Below are 20,146 nucleotides of genomic sequence, written 5' to 3'. Positions count from 1 at the left end.
AAAGTCACAACCACCAGAATGCAGGGAGAGGTTAGGGAAAGGATGGGTGTGTAGGATAAGATGCTTATCTTTGTGTATATTCAACTGATGTTTAAAGCAACAACCTTCAAAACAACTAGAAACCCTTAGCAATGTCTCCAGGGAATGGGACTCTAAATTAGAGAGTAGACCATGGCTCTTTATTATTTGTCCCCTGCTGCCATAATTATGCATTAATATTATAAATAAAATTCAGCGTGTAGTTATAAAAGTAAGAAGCTTTCACTTGAAATACAAGCTCAATAACTGATGTCATATAGATTAAACACTATAGTAAGCATCTTCACAGGTCTTAGCTTGATTTGAAGCAGTTGTTTGTAATTTAAATCTCACCTCTTCTTGCACATTCAATTCCGGGATGTCAAGTTAAATGGGAGTTTAGATTTGAAACTGAAGGGGTCATCAAGAATATGAACTTGAGTGCCATAGTGCCTGGGTTCCAAATCCCTGCTGTTTGACCTAAGTGAAGTAACTTGATCTCTGTGAGCCTCAGTTGCCCCATCTGTAAAGTGGGAGTAACAGTACCCACTCATAGGATTGTAGTGAAGATTGCATTAATATGCACAACAAGTGTTGTCCTTAGGAGGTTGTGGGTAGAGTTCACAAAACTCAGCCATCTCACTGCGGCCAAGTGTGCTGAGGCAGGTTGGGGTGGGAGGGTCTGTTTTGCCTGCCTATTCTAATGGAAACACACCTTCCATTGCTAGGGGATACCCCCTTCCAGTGCTGGCTCTGTAGCGCCAAGTTCAAAATCAGCTCGGACTTGAAAAGGCACATGATCGTGCACTCGGGGGAGAAGCCTTTCAAGTGCGAGTTCTGCGACGTCCGCTGCACCATGAAGGCGAATCTCAAATCGCACATCCGCATCAAGCACACCTTCAAGTGTCTGCACTGTGCCTTCCAGGGCCGGGACCGCGCTGACCTCCTGGAGCACAGCCGGCTGCACCAGGCCGACCACCCGGAGAAGTGCCCAGAGTGCAGCTACTCCTGCTCCAGCGCGGCCGCGCTGCGCGTGCACAGCAGGGTCCACTGTAAGGACCGTCCCTTCAAGTGTGACTTCTGCAGCTTCGACACGAAGCGGCCCAGCAGCCTGGCCAAGCACATCGACAAGGTGCACAGGGACGAGGCCAAGACGGAGAACTGGGCCCCTCTGGGCAAGGAAGGGCTCAGAGAGAGCAGCTCTCAACATGTGGCCAAGATCGTGACGCAGAGGGCCTTCCGCTGTGAGACCTGCGGCGCCTCCTTCGTCAGGGATGACTCGCTGAGATGCCACAAGAAGCAGCACAGTGACCAGAGCGAGAACAAGAACTCAGACTTGGTCACCTTCCCACCGGAAAGCGGTGCGTCGGGGCAGCTCAGCACCCTGGTCTCCGTGGGGCAGCTGGAGGCTCCCCTAGAGCCCAGCCAAGACCTCTAGCTCAGCCGAAGGGGGTCGTCAGCTGTCGGAACTTCTGAGCGGTGCTGTTGCCCAGCCCTCCAAAGGTGTGAAGCCAGTGAGACAGGTTTTGGGCACCCCTTGCGGGGCTGGCCGCTCCAACTTCACAGGCCTCCAGAGGCGATGGCTGGGGCGACAGTGATGAAAGCAAAACAGTGCTGTGGAGACACTTCTCGCATTTGTCTCTTCCCTCCAAGGATTATCTGAGCAAGTCGACTTGGTCATTCAAAGGAGGGGTCCGCCGAGCCCTGCTCTATCCCATGGGGATAGCTTTTACGTAATGAATTCCAATTTTAAAACTGATCCATCTCTGATGGAATTATTACACTAGTTAGACGATATAGAAAACTAAAACTAATCTCTATAGTGGGAAGGGTTAAGGTGAGGAAGGTGTACATGAAGGGTCTGGGGTTGCTGGAAAACGTCTGTTTCATAACCTGGGTGATCGTTCTAAGTGTTTGCCTTACGTTTGTGTGGTTTCTTTTACCTGTTGTCTTACAATAAAAAAGGCAGACTCATGGTAGCATGATGTAAGGAATACTCAATTTTGCAGTCCTCCACAGACAGTTATGGTAGGAGGTTCTCCATCCCCAGCCCCCACCCCATTCAGTAACTTAATTATAAATGCACCTTGGATTTCTCAATGAGTTCCTACTCTAGTAAAACGAAATGCAGTTTGATCTGGAGGTGGCGCCAAAGATCAAGCTAACTAGCCCAGCCTGTGCTTGTCTGTTGTGGAATTCAAAATTCTGTTTACTTCTATTTGGAGAGAGAAGTCCAGGGGCCCAGTGGGCCCTGAGCTTGGTGCTGGGATATGTGATACGTGGGACAGCCTCACACCAGCATCTGTTTCATCACCGAAAGCATTTAGTGTTTGCTGAACTGACAAACTACTGAAAATCCAACCTCTTCTCATAGATGGATCTTTAGGAGGTTATGAAATCTCAGTGGATATAATACTTACCCAAAGTTGCTTGGTTTCTACTTTTGGCATCTTTCCTCCAAATACTCTTTTTTAATATAAATTCTTGTGTGCCCTCATCAAGTTGAATATCTCTGGAATTGAAACAGATTAAGTGGATCCATTGTTCTTGGTAAACTAGGAAAAAAGGATGTAAAATTTTATAGATTGTATGGAAGGGACTATTTCACTCGTGAAATAGAGGTACCTAGTTTGTTAATAGTGGTAGTTTAGGTAAATCTGATTCCGTTGAAGTTTTCCAGCAGGGTGATGGTGTACTACTGCTGAATCTCTATTGTAAGAAGAAAAGAGACCCAGGATAGAATTAGTCTCTTTGGAGATAATGGTTTTGATCAGAAAAGTGATTACTGAATGCTGGCGCGATTGTACAGTTGCTATTGTTACCTTTCTGCTGTTTGTCGTTGAGTCTGATCTGCATTTCTGTTCTAGAAGGTTGTTGACATTTCAAGTGGGAACCCATAGATTGAAATCACATAAGCGTTCCTTGTACTTCTTGTTGTAGCTCTTTAGATAAAGAGGAAAGATATCAGCCTTTTTAGAAGGCTTTTTTGTTGTTGTTATTAACGGCTGTATGGACTTTAAGGGTTTTATATCTAAGCTGGTATCACCCAGCAAACTTGGATTCCCAGTAAAACAGAGGTGAGTAAAAAGCTATGAACCTAGTATTAAATACTTCAGGCAATGAGGGGGCCATAAAGTTTTTTGCAACTACTCAGCTCTGTGGTTTTAGTGCAAAAGCAACCACAGATTGCAAGAAAAAACAAATGTCTGTGTTCCAATAAAACTTTACAAAAACAGGTGGCAGGCTCAATGTGGCCCATGGCCCTAGAATATAGCAAACTCTCCTGCAGAGGACTTTGCTCTGAACTGGCAAGTGTGACTTGTAAAACACGTTAAAAGATACCAAATTTTCTGGCAGAGACACAAATGGATTTGCACAAAGCTGAGAGTGTAGTTCAAGAGAATAAGGCTGAATGAGTATTATAAAAAACTTGGGGAAACTGAAAAGAATTTTTGAGACTGGTAAGAATTCCAACATTCAGAAAAGTAGGCTCAGAGGGAAGTCTAGGACCAGGAAACTTCTAGGAGTAGGGGTGGTCTTGTCTTACCGTTTCTAGGAAATTAGAAGGGGGCAGTGAGTGGAGTTAAATCATTCAGAAGTGGGGGCTGAACTGGCTAAACCTGCTAGAATGAGACTTAACATGTACAGGTAATGACCAAATAAAACAGCCTTAATAGAAAGAAGCAGCTAACATGGCACAGACCAGAATGGCAATTCTTATACCAGCCTCCATTTGCAGAGCCCTCTGGATCTGGAAGAGGAAACAGAGTGTTTGCAGTTTGACTTCACCTGAGCCCCGGGGATCCACAAACTTTTCCAGTTAAGGGCCAGATAGTAAATGTTTTTTTTGTTTGTTTGTTTGTTTTGTTTTGTTTTTTGACGGAGTCTCGCTCTGTGGCCCAGGCTGAAGTGCAGTGACCAGATCTCGGCTCACTGCAAGCTCCGCCTCCTGGGTTTATGCCATTCTCCTGCCTCAGCCTCCTGAGTAGCTGGGACTACAGGTGCCCGCCACCTCGCCCAGCTAGTTTTGTTTTTTTTTTGTATTTTTTAGTAGAGACCGGGTTTCACCATGTTAGCCAGGATGGTCTCGATCTCTTGACCTCGTGATCTGCCCGTCTCGGCCTCCCAAAGTACTGGGATTACAGGCTTGATCCACCGCGCCCGGCCATAGTAAATGTTTTGAGCTTTGCTGGTCCTACTTGTCATCAGCTCTGTTGCCCCTCCTGTTATAGCACAGAGGCTCCAACTCAGCCACTGTAATGCAGCTACAGAGAATAGGGAAGGAAATAGGTTTGGCTCTGGGCCAATAAAACTTTATTTATAAAAAGGACATGATTTGGAAGGCCAGTCTGTTAACCCCTGAGTACAAGCAACAGGATGATTGGCCTTGGATAAAAGGCAAGGGAGAGGCCGGGCGCAGTGGCTCAAGCCTGTAATCCCAGCACTTTGGGAGGCCGAGGTGGGCGGATCACAAGGTCAGGAGATCGAGACCACAGTGAAACCCCGTCTCTACTAAAAATACAAAAAATTAGCCGGGCGCGGTGGCGGGCGCCTGTAGTCCCAGCTACTCAGGAGGCTGAGGCAGGAGAATGGCGTGAACCCAGGAGGCGGAGCTTGCAGTGAGCCGAGATCGCGCCACTGCACTCCAGCCTGGGCAACAGCGTGAGACTCCGTCTCAAAAAAAAAAAAAAAAAAAAAAAGGCAAGGGAGAAATGTTAACATGAAATTGTGCCAGCATCAGTAATGAGTGTCTGTGGTCCCAGCTACTTGAGAGACTGAGCTGGGAAGAAGTATTTGAGCCCAAGGGTTCAAGTCCAGCCTGGGTAGCAATACGACTCCATCTTTAAAAAAATTTCATGGGGCCACTTTAAGGAAGGTGTTGCTTCATGCCACAGACAGATGAGTTTCCCGTCAGGTATTGGGGAAAACTGGATCCTTTTGATTTTTACTCAGATCAGCTTGTAAAATCCCCATTGAAGAGCAGAAATCAAGGCGATCTCCTGCCACTCTGCTTAAGGTTTCTTGCTGCCTTCTAGACACTACAGAGCACAAATAGCTTATTTGTCTCCCTGTATTTAACCTCTTCTAAGAAAGCAGATGAGCCTCAATTCAGGTTGCCATCATGACTCAGCCAGGCACTGCAGTAAGAACTTTTTAACTGTCTGCAGGTGTTTTTCTGTAGGGTGAGGCACTCGCCTGGGACATGAGACTTAAGGGAGTGCTGAGAACTCAGTCGCCAAAAAATATCTTAATGCCGATTGGCAAATGGTGGCCTCACAGGTCGTCTGCTTTGTTTTCGTAGTTTTGTGGAAAGTTGGCCTGGGATTAGGGCAAGTCAGGGCTGTGCAAGCAGAGTTGGATCCCGTGATTAGAGTTCTGACATCCTGTTCATTGTAGGTTTCTTTTGCATTCATTTTGGTTTTTTAAAAGTTGCATTATGGTATTTATCAGTTGAGATCTGGGATACCACCTTAAATGTGTGCCTGAGGCCATGGCCTCTCCCACCCCACCAAGCCCCTGTCCCTCGTTTAAATGCAGAAACTGAAGGATAAGGGGAAGAAACTTCCTAAAACATAACAATTTGACTCAGTAATAAATTGGGTTAGGGTTGTGACTTCCTAGAAGTCTCTTTTTTTTCCTTGAGATGGAGTTTCACGCTTGTCACCCAGGCTGGAGTCCAATGGTGCCATCTCGGCTTACTGCAACCTCCGCCTCCTGGGTTCAAGCGATTCTCCTACCTCAGCCTCCTGAGTAGCTGGAATTACATATGCCTGCCACCATGACCTGCTAATTTTTTGTATTTTTAGTAGAGACGAGGTTTCACTATGTTGGCCAGGCTGGTCTCGAACTCCTGACGTTGTGATCCACCTGCCTCGGCCTCCCAAAGTGCTGGGATTATAGGCATGAGCCACCGCGCCTGGCCAAAAGCTGCCTCTTTTAAATATTTAACTGACAAAGACTGTGTATATTCAGTGTCTATAATATGTTGATTGGAAATACCTAAGCATTGTGTAATGACTACCACAGATCAACACAGCCACCACAACCCATGCTGTGCCTTACAACCCAAAATTTGTTCATGTCATGACAAAGATTGTGCCCTTTGATCAACATCTCCCCATTTCCCCCAACTCCTGGCAACCATCCTTCTACTCTGAGAAGCCACCTTTTTTTTTTTAGTTATAAGCTAATGCAGTTGAAGATGGGGAATCCCTGCCTCGTTCAGCTAGAGGGATGTCACGTGAGTCTGTTTGCTCTTCTGTAAAATGGGTCGTGCCTGGCATTTGGCCTAATGATACAATCTACTGACTTAAGAGAAGTTGGCTCCCTCTGTCTCCCCCACTGCCTGAGCCCTGCTTGCTTTTTTTCTTTTGTAGGGGGAGGAGGAATAACCAAGATCTAGGTACTGTGGCCTTATGATCAGCAGGGATCATGACTTGTATCTTCCCATGCCCCCCACCACACACATCTTTAACACATAGTCCCAGATGACACCTTAAGCTCCAACCAGGACAGCAGGTCGTGTCCTTAACACTGCTGGAAAGTCACACATAAGCTGCTGCTTGCCTCCCCACCTAGTCACACACCATAGCTCTACAAAGGACGCGGGGAAGCAGGTTCCTCTGGAGTGGGCTGTGCCGGTTAAAACCTGGAAGGGGAGATGCTGAACCCATGAGCATCCTCTGCTCTCTGCACGGTAAGGCAGGCTCATGGGGTTGGAGGTATTAAGCACGTGATATGGGTCCTAAAGACCCTGAGGTGTTCCGTTCGCAAGCAGTTGTCTTATCGGGGCTTTATGGGGACAGTTTTGCCTGCTGCTTGTGGATGTTGGGCCATGACAGTCTTCCAAGGCATCCTAAGGCTCTACTCCAGTAGCACTCAACCGCGCCTGCCTGCTGCGATCCCCTGGGAGCCTCTTTGGTGTTTGAAATCTCTCGGGGGGAGCTGCGAGGGCATCTCTACTTTCTAAAGTTCTGCAGGTGATTGTAGTGTGGAACCAGGGTGGGGAAGAGTCGCACGAGTTGGAGATGGACCGTGTTCACGGGCTGTGCTGTCACAAAGGGCCCCATAGTCAGGAGGCCCCCTGTGCGGTTGCATGTTCTGTCACCAACTGGAAATTGCTTAATTTTTTGAATAACAATTTTGAAAATGTTTTGCATGGAGCCTTGCAAATAACATAGCCAGTTTTCTGAAGACAAGGGCATACCTAAGCCTGTCTGCATCACTAATAAGCTGTGGGAAGGCCCTTTGACCATTGAAATCAAGACTCCTGGATAGGGGTGACCATCCAGGTCTCTGGATGGGAGGAACAAGCCCTGGCGCCCACTAACATTCACTAGTGTCCGCTTCATGATTTTGATGGGACCTCACAATGGAAAGTATTTGCCTTCATCTTTGCGAGGCAAATTGATCTTCAGAGACATTAACTCACTCAGCGTCATGCAGCTGGTACAGGGGAGTCTAACCTGCTGTGCTGGACCCGGGCACCTGTAGTCTTTCTCCACTAGCTTCTTCTTTTTTTTTTTTTTTTTTTTTTTTTTTTTTTTTTTTTGAGGCAGAGTCTTGCTCTGTCACCCAGGCTGGAGTGCAGTGATACTCACTGCAGCCTCTGCCTCCCAGGTTCAAGCAATTATCCCACCTCAGCCTCCCGAGTAGCTGGGATTACAGGCACATGTCACCACGCCTGGCTAATTTTTGTATTTTCAGTAGAGACGGTTTCACCATGTTGCCCAGGCTGGTCTTGAACTCCTGACCTCAAGTGATCCGCCCGCTTCGGCCTCCCAAAGTGCTGGGATTAGAGGTGTGAGCCACCATGCCCAGCCTTCCACTAGCTTCCTTAACCTCTCACCTTAGTCTAGGGCGTCTCCCACTGGCAGAGGTGGGCAGCTCAGGAACAGAATCATGAGTTCTAAGTGTTGAGATAGAACAAAGTCTTTTTTGCAAGAATGATGAGGTCTATAGTAGGATGGGAAAAGATTTCAAATGTGAGTATCATTAGGTTGGAAAAATGTCCCTGGGCTGCCTGTGTGCTGGGGAAAGTGTTGCGGGAATGACCAACGTTGCATTCCCCCAACATAGGTTACAAAATTATAAATTTTGCTCAAATGCTGATCTCTGGTAACCAAACATGGATTATTTATGTGAGTTTCACTGGCCACTTGAGCTTGAGAAGCTACTCTTAGGAGACACTCACGATTGCATCTCGTTTACTCCCCACAGGCTGCTTCAGATGCTTTTTTTTTTTTTTTTTTTTTTTTTTTTTTTGTAGAGATGGGATCTTGCTTTGTTGCCCAGGCTGGTCTCAACTCCTAGCCTCAAGCTCTCCTCCCCACTTGGCCTCCCAAAGTGCTTTTTACAGCTGTGAGCCACTGCACCTGGCCCAATTTTATTTCAATAGAGATGCAAGTGAAGGCATGAGAGACAGAAGCCTGTCTGAGGTCAAGCAGCTTGTCAGGATTAGAACCCATGTCTTGGGTCTCTGAGGTGGATCCCCTTTCAATACCCCATGCCCCTTGCTTAGGAGACCTGCTTTAAGACTCAGCTCATTCTGAGTCATGGACCCCTTTGGCAATTCGATGAAATCCGTGAATCTGCTCAGCGATGTTTAAAAGAATAAAATGCATAGGTTTGCAAAAGGAACCATTGCCATTAAAATAGTTATCAAAATATTTTTTAAATTGTTAGGTGTGTTTTTATTAACATTAAACACAAGCTCAGGCAGCAGATCTAGTAACTACTTTTATTTTGAACTAGCAATCTACAATGGCCATGATGTTATATGAAAATATCCAATTTGTTTTGTTGACTAAAGCACAGGTTGGCTAATGCTACTGTGATTTGGTGCCTACATCCAAAATTGGCAGAAATACTGGATTTCATTCAGAGGCTAGTGAAACTAAAGATTCATTTTCTGGCCAGGTGCAGTGGCTCATGCCTGTAATCAAAGTACTTTGGGAGGCCAAGGTGGGCAGATGACTGAAGGCCAGGAGTTTGAGACCAGCCTAGGCAACAGAGTAAGACCCTGCCTCTACACAAAATTTTTAAAAATAAAAGATTTTCACACACAAGTTCCTGGACTTGTAAAATTCCATACACTGTCCCCCTGACCTCACGTTAGATCTCTGATGTTAAGGCTGGGCACAGTGACTCACACCTATAACCCCAGTACTTTGGGAGGCCGAGGAGGACAGATCATTTGAGGCCAGGAGTTCGAGACCAGCCTGGCCAACATGGTGAAACCCTGTCTCTCCTAAAAATACAAAAATTAGCCGGGTGTAATGGCATGTGCCTATAATCCCTGCTACTCAGGAGGCTGAGGCATGAGAATTGCTTGAACCAAGGAGGCGGAGGTTGCAGTGAGCTGAGATCACACCACTGCACTCCAGCCTAGATGACAGAGCAAGGCTCTGTCTCAAAAAAAAAAGTCTGATGTTAAAGGAGTTTCTGGGATCCAGTTTTCTTGGTAAAATTTTGACTTGCAATTGCTTCCATCTTAACCAGAACAAGTAGAACCAGCATTTGAATACTTATTCCCCCCACATAAACAAAACAAAACCCTTCGGGCCAGGTACAGTGCCTCATGCCTGTAATCCCAGCACTTTGGGAAGCCGAGGTGAGAGGATCCCTTGAGCTCAGGAGTTCGAGACCAGCCTGGGCAACATGGTGGGACCTCATCTCTATAAAAAATAAAAACCCTTGCATTTGGGAAGGATTCTCCAAACAGGGCTCTTTGTAATACCTCTCTATTAGTCTTTTTCCCATAAACTGCTCTTAAGATGGTTCAATCTCCATGTGTTAGTTTGAGGGACTTAGGCATACAGAAAACAAATGTACATTTGTCAGTCCCAAAATTCTAAAGGCATTGCACTAGTGCTGTTTCTCACGCTGTGCGATATATATTTCTTGAAAGGTCACAAAAGAATGATTTCATCCTAATGCCAAGGGCAGGATTTTTATCCCATAGCTGGGAGGGGCAGCACATGAATAACTTAATTCTAGTACCCAGCCCAGTGTCATCTGTACTTGTTAGCTTTGAGCATCCTTTTGATAAACTATCTCTTTAAGAGAAATTGATTCTCTGTGTATAGTTCTTTTAAAAGGCATGGACGTGGCCGGGAGCAGTGGCTCATGCCTGTAATCCCAGTGCTTTGGGAGGCCAAGATATGAGGATTGCTTGAGGCCAGGAGTTTGAGACTAGCCTGGGCAACATAGGGTAGACCCCGTCCCTACAAAAAACTTTAAAAATTAGCCAGGTACAGTGGCATGCATCTGTAGTCACAGCTACTCGGGAGGCTGAGGCAGGAGGATGGCTTGAGCCCAGGAGATGGAGGCTGCTATGATCTATGTGATCCCACCACTGCACTACAGCCTGGGCGACAGAACTTTTCATGAATGAATGAATGAATGCATAGACAACCCTGGATTTTGAGAAAAACCAAATATTAACTGTACTTCAGTTTTCCATTTGTCCCTGGTTGCAAGAAAACAGTTTTTATATCAATGTTTAAGAGAATGGTGCAGATGTCACTTAGAATTTTTAACCTTTGAAAGAATAATTTTTATTCTAGATACTCTTTTCTTCACTAATCCTAGCCCAGAGCCATAACTGCACCACTGTATACCAGGTTGGGCAACACAGAAAAACCCTGTTTCCAAAAAGAAAAAAAATTCAAAAACCGTTCTTAGCTCATGGTGGTAGATTACCTAAAAGAGGTGGATTACCGCTGGAGAAACTGGGCCAAGCATACAAGGGCTTTTTCTGTATTACTTCTTACAACTGCACATGAATCTACAATTATCTCAAAAATTTCAATTTAACTAGGAGGTTATTGGCTATTGTTGATCCATAGGCCATAATTTCCTAACTCCTGCTCTAGCCGGTCAGAGCAGCTTATGAAATATGGTATTGAATTTTAAACTATTGCTTTAAAAATTTTTTTTATTAATACATGATATTTGTGATTATAGGATACACGTGATATTTTGTTACATGCGTCGAATGTGTCATGATCTAGTCAATGTATTTGAGGTGTCTATCGCCTCGAGTATTCATTTTTTCTTTTTGGAGACGGGCTCACTGTGTTGCCCAGGCTGGAGTGCAGTGGCACGATCTCTGCTCACTGCAACCTCCACCTCCCAATTCAAGCAAATCTCCTGCCTCAGCCTCCTGAGTAGCTGGGATTACAGGCGCCCACCACCATGCCTGGCTAATTTTTGTATTTTTGGTAGAGATGGAGTTTCGCCATGTTGACTAGGCTGGTCTCAAACTCCAGACCTCAGGTGATCCACCCGCCTTGGCCTCCCAAAGTGCTGGGATTACAGGCATGAACCACTGCACCTGGCCAAGTATTTATCATTTCTATGTGTTGGGGACATTTTAAGTCCTCTCTTTTAGCTGCTTTGAAATACACAATACAGGTCGGGTACGGTGGCTCATGCCTGTAATCCCATCTTTTTGGGAGTCCAAGGTGGGCAAATCACGAGATCAGGAGTTCGAGACCAGCCTGGCCAACGTGGCGAAACCCTATCTCTACTAAAAATACAAAAATTAGCTGGGCATGGTTGCAGTTGCCTGTAATCCCAGCTACTCGGGAGGCTGAGGCAGGAGAATCGCTTGAACCCGGGAGGCGGAGGTTGCAGTGAGCTGAGATCATGTCAGTGCATTCCAACCTGGGTAAAAGAGCAAAACTCCGTCTCAAAAAAAAAAAAAAAAAAAAAGGCCATGAAATACACAATACATTTTAGTAGCTATAGTCAACCTACTCTGCTATTGAACATTGGAACTTATTCCTTCTAACTGTATGTTTGTATCCATTGATCAACCTCTGTTCACCACCCTCTACCCCAACACCCACAGGCCCTTCCCAGCCTCTGGTATCTGTCAATCTACTCTCCATGAGATGAACTTTTTTTTTTTTCTCTCTCATATACAAGCAAGAACATGCGTATTTGTTTTTCTGTGCCTAGCTTATTTCACTTAACACAGTGACCTCCAGTTCCACCCATGTTGCTGTGAATAACAGGATTTTATTCTTTTTATGGCCAAATAGTATTCCATCTATATATGTACCACATTTTTATCCGTTTGTCTGTTGATGGACACTGAGGTTGATTTTACCTTTGCGTTGTGAATAGTGCGGCAATAAACATGAGAATTAAACTGCTCTTATTTCTCAGATTGTTTTTGACATGAACACAGTATTTGTGATTTTTTTTTCTGATATATGCTGTTCCCAAATATTGGTTTATATTAAGCTCAAATACAAAGGCCTTTGTCATCTAGTTGTGGGTATATTTAGAGACTGTAGTGTTTCTCAAGAATATATATAAATGATATGAAGTAAATTTACATATATCAAATGTTCATCCCACTACAAAACTAAACACATCTTTTCTAAATAGGAAAGCCATTTATTTATTTAATTTATTTTTTGATATGGAGTCTTACTCTGTCACCCAAGCTAGAGTGCAGTGGCACAATCTCGGCTCGCTACAACCTTCACCTCCCAAGTTCAAGTGATTCTCCTGCCTCAGCCTCCCAAGTAGCTGGGACTACAGGCATGCGCCACCATGCCAGGTTAATTTTTGTATTTTTACTAGAGACAGGGTTTCACCATGTTGGCCAGGCTGGTCTTGAACTCCTAACCTCAAGTGATCCGCCCGCCTTGGCCTCCCAAAGTGGTGTGATTATAGGTGTGAGCCACCAGGCCTGGCCAGGAAAGCCATTTATAAAAACTCCTACATCCTTAAAACATTTTGTCTTTTAAAATAATGTGCTTTTTTTTTTTTTTTTTTTTTTTTTTTTTGTCAAGCAATACCTGGGGATGTATAGGGAAACATCTCTTTTCACTATCCCTGATTTTACCTCCCAAAAAGCAGTCATCATTAATAGTGTCTTGGTGTATTTGTAAAAGTTCGTGGGGCTTTTTTGAGGTAAAGTCTCACTCTATCACCCAGGCTGGAGTGCAGTGGTGCAATCTTAGCTCACTGCAACCTTCGCCTCCCGGGTTCAAACGATTCTCGTGCCTTGGCCTCCAAAGTAGCTAGGATTACAGGCACATGCCACCACGCCTGGTTAATTTTTGTATTTTTGGTAGAGACAGAGTTTCACCATGTTGGCCAGGCTGGTCTTGAACTCCTGACCTCCAGTGATCTGCCCGCCTTGGCCTTCCAAAGTGCTGGGATTACAGGCGTGAGCCACCGTGCCCAGCCAAAAGTTGTGATTTAAAATTTGTCGTCGTGGCTGTTTTTGTGTTAGCTGACAAATTAACAATTACAGGAGCTACCAGTGCCAGGTGTTGCTGTGAGTGTCACAAACACCTCAGCATCATCCAGCAACTTTCCAACGTAAGTGATGCTGACCCACATTACGGAGGAGGCTCCCGAAGGGCAGAGTCATCAGACATCAGCAGGTAGTGCTCCCAGGGCATTTTGCGATGCCTCCCTCTAACCACCCTACCTCATTCCTACACACCAAGCAGCAATGACTCTTCTCATCGCCATCTTGTGAATGACACCTCTGCTCGCTCTCTCTTCACTGCTTCCATCAACACATGGGCCCCACCTGAGAAGGATGTGCAGTACAACGTTCCTGCAAGGGTCACTGCCCGTCACCTTGGAGACACATTCCCGTCTGTCATAACACGTTGCTTGTGACCGTCTCATTAAAGCTGCTTAGTTGGCTGGCATGGTGGCTCATGCCTATAATCTCAGCCCCTTGGGAGGCCAAGGCAGGAGGATCACTTGAGCCCAGGAGTTTGACACCAGCCTGGGCAACAGAGTGAGATCCTGTCTCTATAAAAAAATAAAAAATGAGCTGGGCATGGTGGTGTACACCTGTAGTCCCAGGTGCTTGGGAGGTTGAGGTGGGAGGATCGCGTGAAGCCAGCAGTTGCAGGCTGCAGTGAATTGTTATCGTACCATTGTACCCTGGCCTGGGCAACACAGACCCTATCTCCAAAAAAATAAAAATAAAAAAAAATGGTTTGAACTATGTGGGTCCAGTTATATGTGGATTTTCTTCCTCTTCTGCCACCCCTGAGACAGCAAGACCAATCCCTTCTCCTCCTCAGCCTACTCAATGTGAAGATGATGAGAATGAAGATTTGCATGATGATCCACTCCCACTTTTCTCAGTAACATTTTCTTTTCCCTAGCTTGTACTATTGTGCGAATTCAGTATGTAATACATGTACAAAATATGTGCCGTTGGTGCCCCTAATCCCTGCATTGTTTGAGGGTCAGTGCACTGAGGATGGACTGATGATCTGCTCTTCTTTTCTTTAAAATTATTCAAGATTTAAGAATTGTTCTTGGGTAAGCCAAGACTAAAACAGCACACATCCCCCTGACCTTTTCCTCCTCCTCTTCCTCCTCTAGCAATAAAACTTTTTTTTTTTTTTTTTTTTGAGATGGAGTTTCACTCTTGTTGCCCAGGCTGGAGTACAATGGCACAATCTCGGCTCACTGCAACTTCTGCCTCCTGGGTTCAAGCAATTGTCCTGCCTCAGCCTCCCAAGTAGCTGGAATTACAGGCACCCACCACCATGCCCAGCTAATTTTTGTAGAGATGGAGTTTCACCATGTTGGCCAAGCTGGTCTCGAACTCCAGACCTCAGGTGATCCACCCGTCTCAGCCTCCCAAGTGTTGGGATTACAGGCGTGAGCCACGGTGCCTGGCCAAAACTTGCATTTTTATATCCAGTGGGCATGGTTGACTATTAAAATAATTCCACATTTGTTTTATTCGACTATTTGCTGCAAATCAATAGTCCTTCATCTGGAAAATGGAGACTATAGTGAACAAAACACATACCCTGACAGAGGTCACCCCAGCTGTGCAAAGCAACATCTATTGCTTGTTGGCCAAGAATGCTGGATGGTGTATTAGTCAGTTATTGCTAAGATAATGCCCCATAACAAATCACCCCCAAAAGCCCAGGGCCTTACAGCAAGTGCTTATTTTTCTGGCTCATGATTGAACAGGGCAGCTCTGTTCTAGGCTTCTGGGTAACTGGGCATGGCTTCAGATTTAGATTGGATTCAGTTCTATTCCCTGGATCCCTACATTCTCCCTGGGTCAACAATGACTGATTTTCTCATGGCAGATCACAGGAGTGCAAGAGGGCAAGCAAACTCACAAAACAGGGTAGAGCCCCTCTTTGCATCATGTCTACCAATGTTCCACTACCTAGAGCAAGTCCAGCATCAGAGGGTGGGGAAATATACTTTGTGTGCAGTGGGAGAGCCCTGCAAATTTATATCACAAAGGGTGTGCACAAAGAATCCTATCCCAGGGAAGTAAAAACTGGCCCCAATAGTCTTATCCAGGGATCAGCAAACTACAGTCCAGGGACTAAGTCTGTCCTGCCACCTGTTTTTGTAAATAGTTTTATTTGAATCTCAGTCTACATGGAGATCATTGTAGATTCACATGCAGCTGTGAGGAATAATAAAGAAATATCTTTTCTACATTTTGCCCAGATTTCCCCACTAGTAATCCACCACCTTTTTGGGGGTTTTGTTTTGTCTTGTTTTTTGAGACGGAGTTTCACTCTGGTCGCCTAGGCTGGAGTGCAATGGCGCAATCTCTGCTCACCGCAACCTCCGCCTCCCGGGTTCGAGTGATTTTCCTGCCTCAGCCTCCCAAGTAGCTTGGATTACAGGCGCCTGCCACCACGCCCGGCTAATTTTGTATTTTGATTAGAGGCTGGTCTCGAACTTCTGACCTCAGGTGATCCGCCCGCCTCAGCCTCTCAAAGTGCTGGGATTACAGGCGTGAGCCAGTGCCCCCCGCCCAATGCCCGGCTAATTTTTGTATTTTTAGTAGAGATGGGGTTTCATCATCTTGGCCAGGCTGGTCTTGAACTCCTGACCTTGTGATCCACCCACCTCAGCCTCCCAAAGTGCTGGGATTATAGACATGAGCCACCGCGCCCGGCCTGAATATTTTTAACTTGGTTTTCTGCCACTCTCTGGAAAGTACTAGGGTGACAAACCGAAAAGAGCTTTTTATAATGCAATTTGTGAATTGCATGTAATCTGTCCTTTCTAGATGTGAGTCTGGAGAACAAACTGCCTTCCTGGGCCGGGCGCGGTGGCTCACGCCTGTAAGCCCAGCACTTTAGGAGGCCGAGACAGGCGGATCACGAGGTCAGGAGATCGAGACCATCCTGGCTAACACGGTGAAACCCCGTCTCTACTAAAAATACCAAAAATCAGCCGGGCGTGGTGGCGGGGCCTGTAGTCCCAGCTACTCGGGAGGCTGAGGCAGGAGAATGGCGTGAACCCGGGAGGTGGAGCTTGCAGTGAGCCGAGATCGCGCCACTGCACTCTAGCCTGGGCGATGAGCCAGACTCCATCTCAAAAAAAAAAAAAAAAAAAGTATTAATATTGTATTGGGAGACAGTACCCTAATGTATTATTGGTATTTTCATAAGAAAAGAAAATATTATAAGTCACTCATTTTCATTATATGCATTAAATTCATGTATTATACAGAAATGTTGGAAAATACAAAATAATATGGGAAAGTAGAATTACCTATATAATCTAGTCCCAAATCTATAGGCCACTACTGCTAACATTTTGCTCTATTAGCCTTTTGCTCTATTATGTTTTTACATCATTGTATGGTATATGTTAATGTGTGTACAATGTGAACGTTTTCTTTTCCTTCTTTGAAAACTAATATGGCATTTCTTCATATTATTATATATGACTTAAAAACATGTTACTTGACCATTACTCTCTTGGTAGGCATTTGGTTTTCTTCTCATTTTTTTTAAGAGGTAGGTCTTGCTGTGTTGCCCAGGTTGGAGTGCAGTGGGTATCCACCGGTGCAATCGTAGCTCACTGCAGCCTAGAACTCCTGGGCTCAAGCGATTCTCCCACCTCAGCCTACTCCATAGCCAGGACTGTGTGTGCCACCTCATCCTGCATTTGTGTAATTAAAAATAATGTTGTGTTTATCATCTTAATGCTTCAAGCTCTTTCCGTATATAGGGTTATTTTCTTCAGATAGATTCCCAGAAATTGAATTAATGGGTTAAACGTTATGAACATTTTTAAGGCTTTTGCTAAACATTGCCAAATTGTTTTCCACAAGGACTATAGTGGTTTACCCTCAGCAATGGTGAAAGGCCAAAATGGTGACTGTCCCGTTTTCCAAAATGCATATTCTTTTGTTAAGTACTGTGCTAATTTAGATAAGCTGATTATTGTTATAGCATTAATAACTCAATGACATTAGTAAAGAATTTTTGAAAATCCATATGAGATCATATTTTTGCATTGTTTAGGTGATATATAGTATATTAAATAAAAGCATACCAAAAATATCAAGGATCATGAGTGTTCTAATGACCAGGTGTCAACATACATATATAAAATCTACCAACCCCTTAATCAGACAACGTAAGTGCTATAAGCATAAAATCATTTGAAGTTTCACCATTTTTGTACATAACCATTGTAGTAATCAGCAAAAACAGAAATTATTTAAAATCTTTTTGTTCCCCAAATGTTGGGAATTTATCCCATAGGCCTTGCTTTGCTGAATCAATATTCAATATCAATTGTGTATGAATCACGGGACTCGCCAAGGGCTGTAATTCTAATTGGACGGTGATGTTCACAACGGCCAAAAGCTGCCAGCACAATTGGTTTTTGGTGATGACTCTGCTTGAAAATTGCCCAGCAGGGAACCATTTCCAATTGATTATCTTTCATTGCTAATAGCCTCAAAGTCTGTTTCTATTCCTATATTTAAATGTAAATCTTGATCGCCGGACAAAGCAGTGATCAAGGAAAGCCAATGGAGTGGGCGCCACAATAAAATAAATGGACAGCTTTGCCGGATTTTCAGTAACTCTGAGGGCAACCTGAAAATTGGAAATGCGCAGCGGTTGACAAAGCTCCTTATGTCAGAAAATGAATGGGAGCCGCCTTGGGGAGGGGCGAGGGCGGGCGCTGAGGAAATCTTCCCCCAGAGATCCCTTAAAACTTGACATATTTAAAATGAAGGAGAAATGCACAGGCAGTCTATTTTTTTTTTTTTTTTTTTTTTTTTGAGACGGAGTTTTGCTCTTGTTGCCCAGGCTGGAGTGCAATGGCACAATCTTGGCTCACCTCAATCTCCGCCTCCCGGGTTCAAGCGATTCTCCTGCCTCAGCCTCCCAAGTAGCTGGGATTACAGGCGCCCGCCACCATGCCCGGCTAATTTTGTATTTTTCTTTAGTAGAGATGGGGTTTCTCCATGTTGGTCAGGCTGGTCTTGAACTCCCGACCTCAGGTGATCTGCCCACCTTGGCCTCCCAAAATGCTGGGATTATAGGCATGAACCACCGTGCCAGTCCCAGGTAGTATCTATAAAAGGCTACTCATTGTACCCTTATTTCTGTAACCTCGTTTCCTTATTTGGGAAAAGATTCAGCACTGCTGCAAAGTAGTTTAAGAATAGCTGAAAATGTGTGATATGAATAATCCAATAAGGGCATAAGAGGATATAAAGATTACATGTGGCTTGTCAATTTTGTTTTTTCAAATACCGAATCCTGGCACCCAAAATTACTGTTCTTATATCTGTAGAACGGGATTCTTTGCAATCTAACTAAAAAACTGACACCAAGAGAACAAAACCTTCAGTACTGTGATCTCACCACCAAATGCCTGGAATGATACCATAGTTAACAAGAAGAAGGTATTGTCCATAATATTTTTAAATAGAAAATAGACAAGTTGGTGCCTTAAGTTCAGAAATACTTATTAAGCACATGTTATGTGCCTGGTCTCGTGCAAGACAACTGAGAAATGCAAGAAAGGTAAGCATCAGCACATAATTGTATTCCTTTTGTCTTTTTTTCTTTTTGAGACAGAGTCTTGCTCTATCACCCAGGCCTGGAGTGCAGTGGTGCAATCTCAGCTCACTGTAATCTCCGCTACCTGGTTTCAAGTGATTCTCCTGCCTCAGCCTCCTGAGTGGGATTACAAGTGTGCACCACCACGCCCAGCTAATTTTTGTAATGTTAGTAGAGACGGGGTTTCACCATGTTGGCTAGGTTAGTCTTGAACTCCTGATCTCAAATAATTTGCCCGCCTTGGCCTCCCAAAGGCCTGGGATTACAGGCATGAGCCACCTAGCCCAGCCCTTTTTGTTTCTTTGTTTTTGGAGACCAGGTCTCATTCTGTTGCCTGGGCTGGAGTACAGTGGTGCAATCATAGCTCACTGCAGCTTCAATCTCCCAGGCTCAGGTGATCCTCCTGCCTCAGCCTCCCAAGTAGCAGGGACCACAGGTGTGCGCCAACACACCTGGCTAATTTTTTAAATTATTTGTAGAAATGGGGTTCTCGCTGTATTGCCCAGGCTGGTCTCGAACTCCCAAACTCAAGTGATCCTCCCGCCTCAGCCTCCCAAAGTGCTGGGATTACAGGTTTCAGCCACTGCACCCAATCTATATTCCTTTTAAGTAATTGTATTTCTTATTGTTATACAAATAATATATGTTCATTTTTAAAACAGTTAAACCTTATATATAATTTAAGAAGAGAAAGATGGAGGACAATTTAATAAAGTTGGCTGGGAAAACAATTATCAATTTGGAAAAAAAGTAGTTAGTTTCCCTACCTTACTCTACTTATAAAAATAAATCCTGGACCATGTGCAGTGGCTCACGCCTGTAACCCCAGCACTTTGGGAGGCTGAGGTGGGCTGATCACGAGGTCAGGAGTTTGAGACCAACCTGACCAAAATGGTGAAACCCCATTTCTACTAAAAATACAAAAGTTAGCCGGGCATGGTGGTGCGTGCCTGTAATCCTAGCCACTCAGGAGGCTGAGGGAGGAGAATCACTTGAACCCAGGGGGCGAAGGTTGCAGTGAGCTGAGATCACACCATTGCATCCAGCCTGGGCAACAGAGCGAGACTCCATCTCGAAAATAAAAAAATATATAAATCCTCACTGATTAAATAACAAAACCTAAAAAGCAAAAACTGTGATAGTTGTGGCAGAAAATATAGAAGCATATATTTATGACTTTATTTAAAAGAAAGAAAACCATCAAATAAAGAGATTTGACACCTCCAGATTTAAAACAGCAATAATGGTAATGGTAATAAGACCCTAATAGG

At 44.7% G+C, this 20,146-nt stretch overlaps 1 protein-coding gene across 5 annotated transcripts in view; it reads left to right on the top strand.

Moving 5' to 3' along the window:
• Nucleotides 1-17,290, top strand: part of ZFP64 (ZFP64 zinc finger protein) — a 114,308-nt gene extending 97,018 nt beyond the window's left edge. For all 5 annotated transcript variants that reach the window (XM_074005566.1, XM_074005568.1, XM_045363141.3 and 2 more), the window contains one exon: nucleotides 747-17,290. In XM_074005566.1, the coding sequence (XP_073861667.1) occupies nucleotides 747-1,456 (710 nt within the window). In that variant the 3' untranslated portion in view covers nucleotides 1,457-17,290. The remainder of the gene's footprint in view (nucleotides 1-746) is intronic.
• Nucleotides 17,291-20,146: the final 2,856 nt, after the last annotated feature.

The sequence above is a fragment of the Macaca fascicularis genome, chromosome 10 (assembly GCF_037993035.2).
Source record: "Macaca fascicularis isolate 582-1 chromosome 10, T2T-MFA8v1.1".
Taxonomy (NCBI): Eukaryota; Metazoa; Chordata; class Mammalia; order Primates; family Cercopithecidae; genus Macaca; species Macaca fascicularis.
Note: the sequence above shows the minus strand (reverse complement) of the source record. Positions and strands in the feature narration are given on the sequence as shown.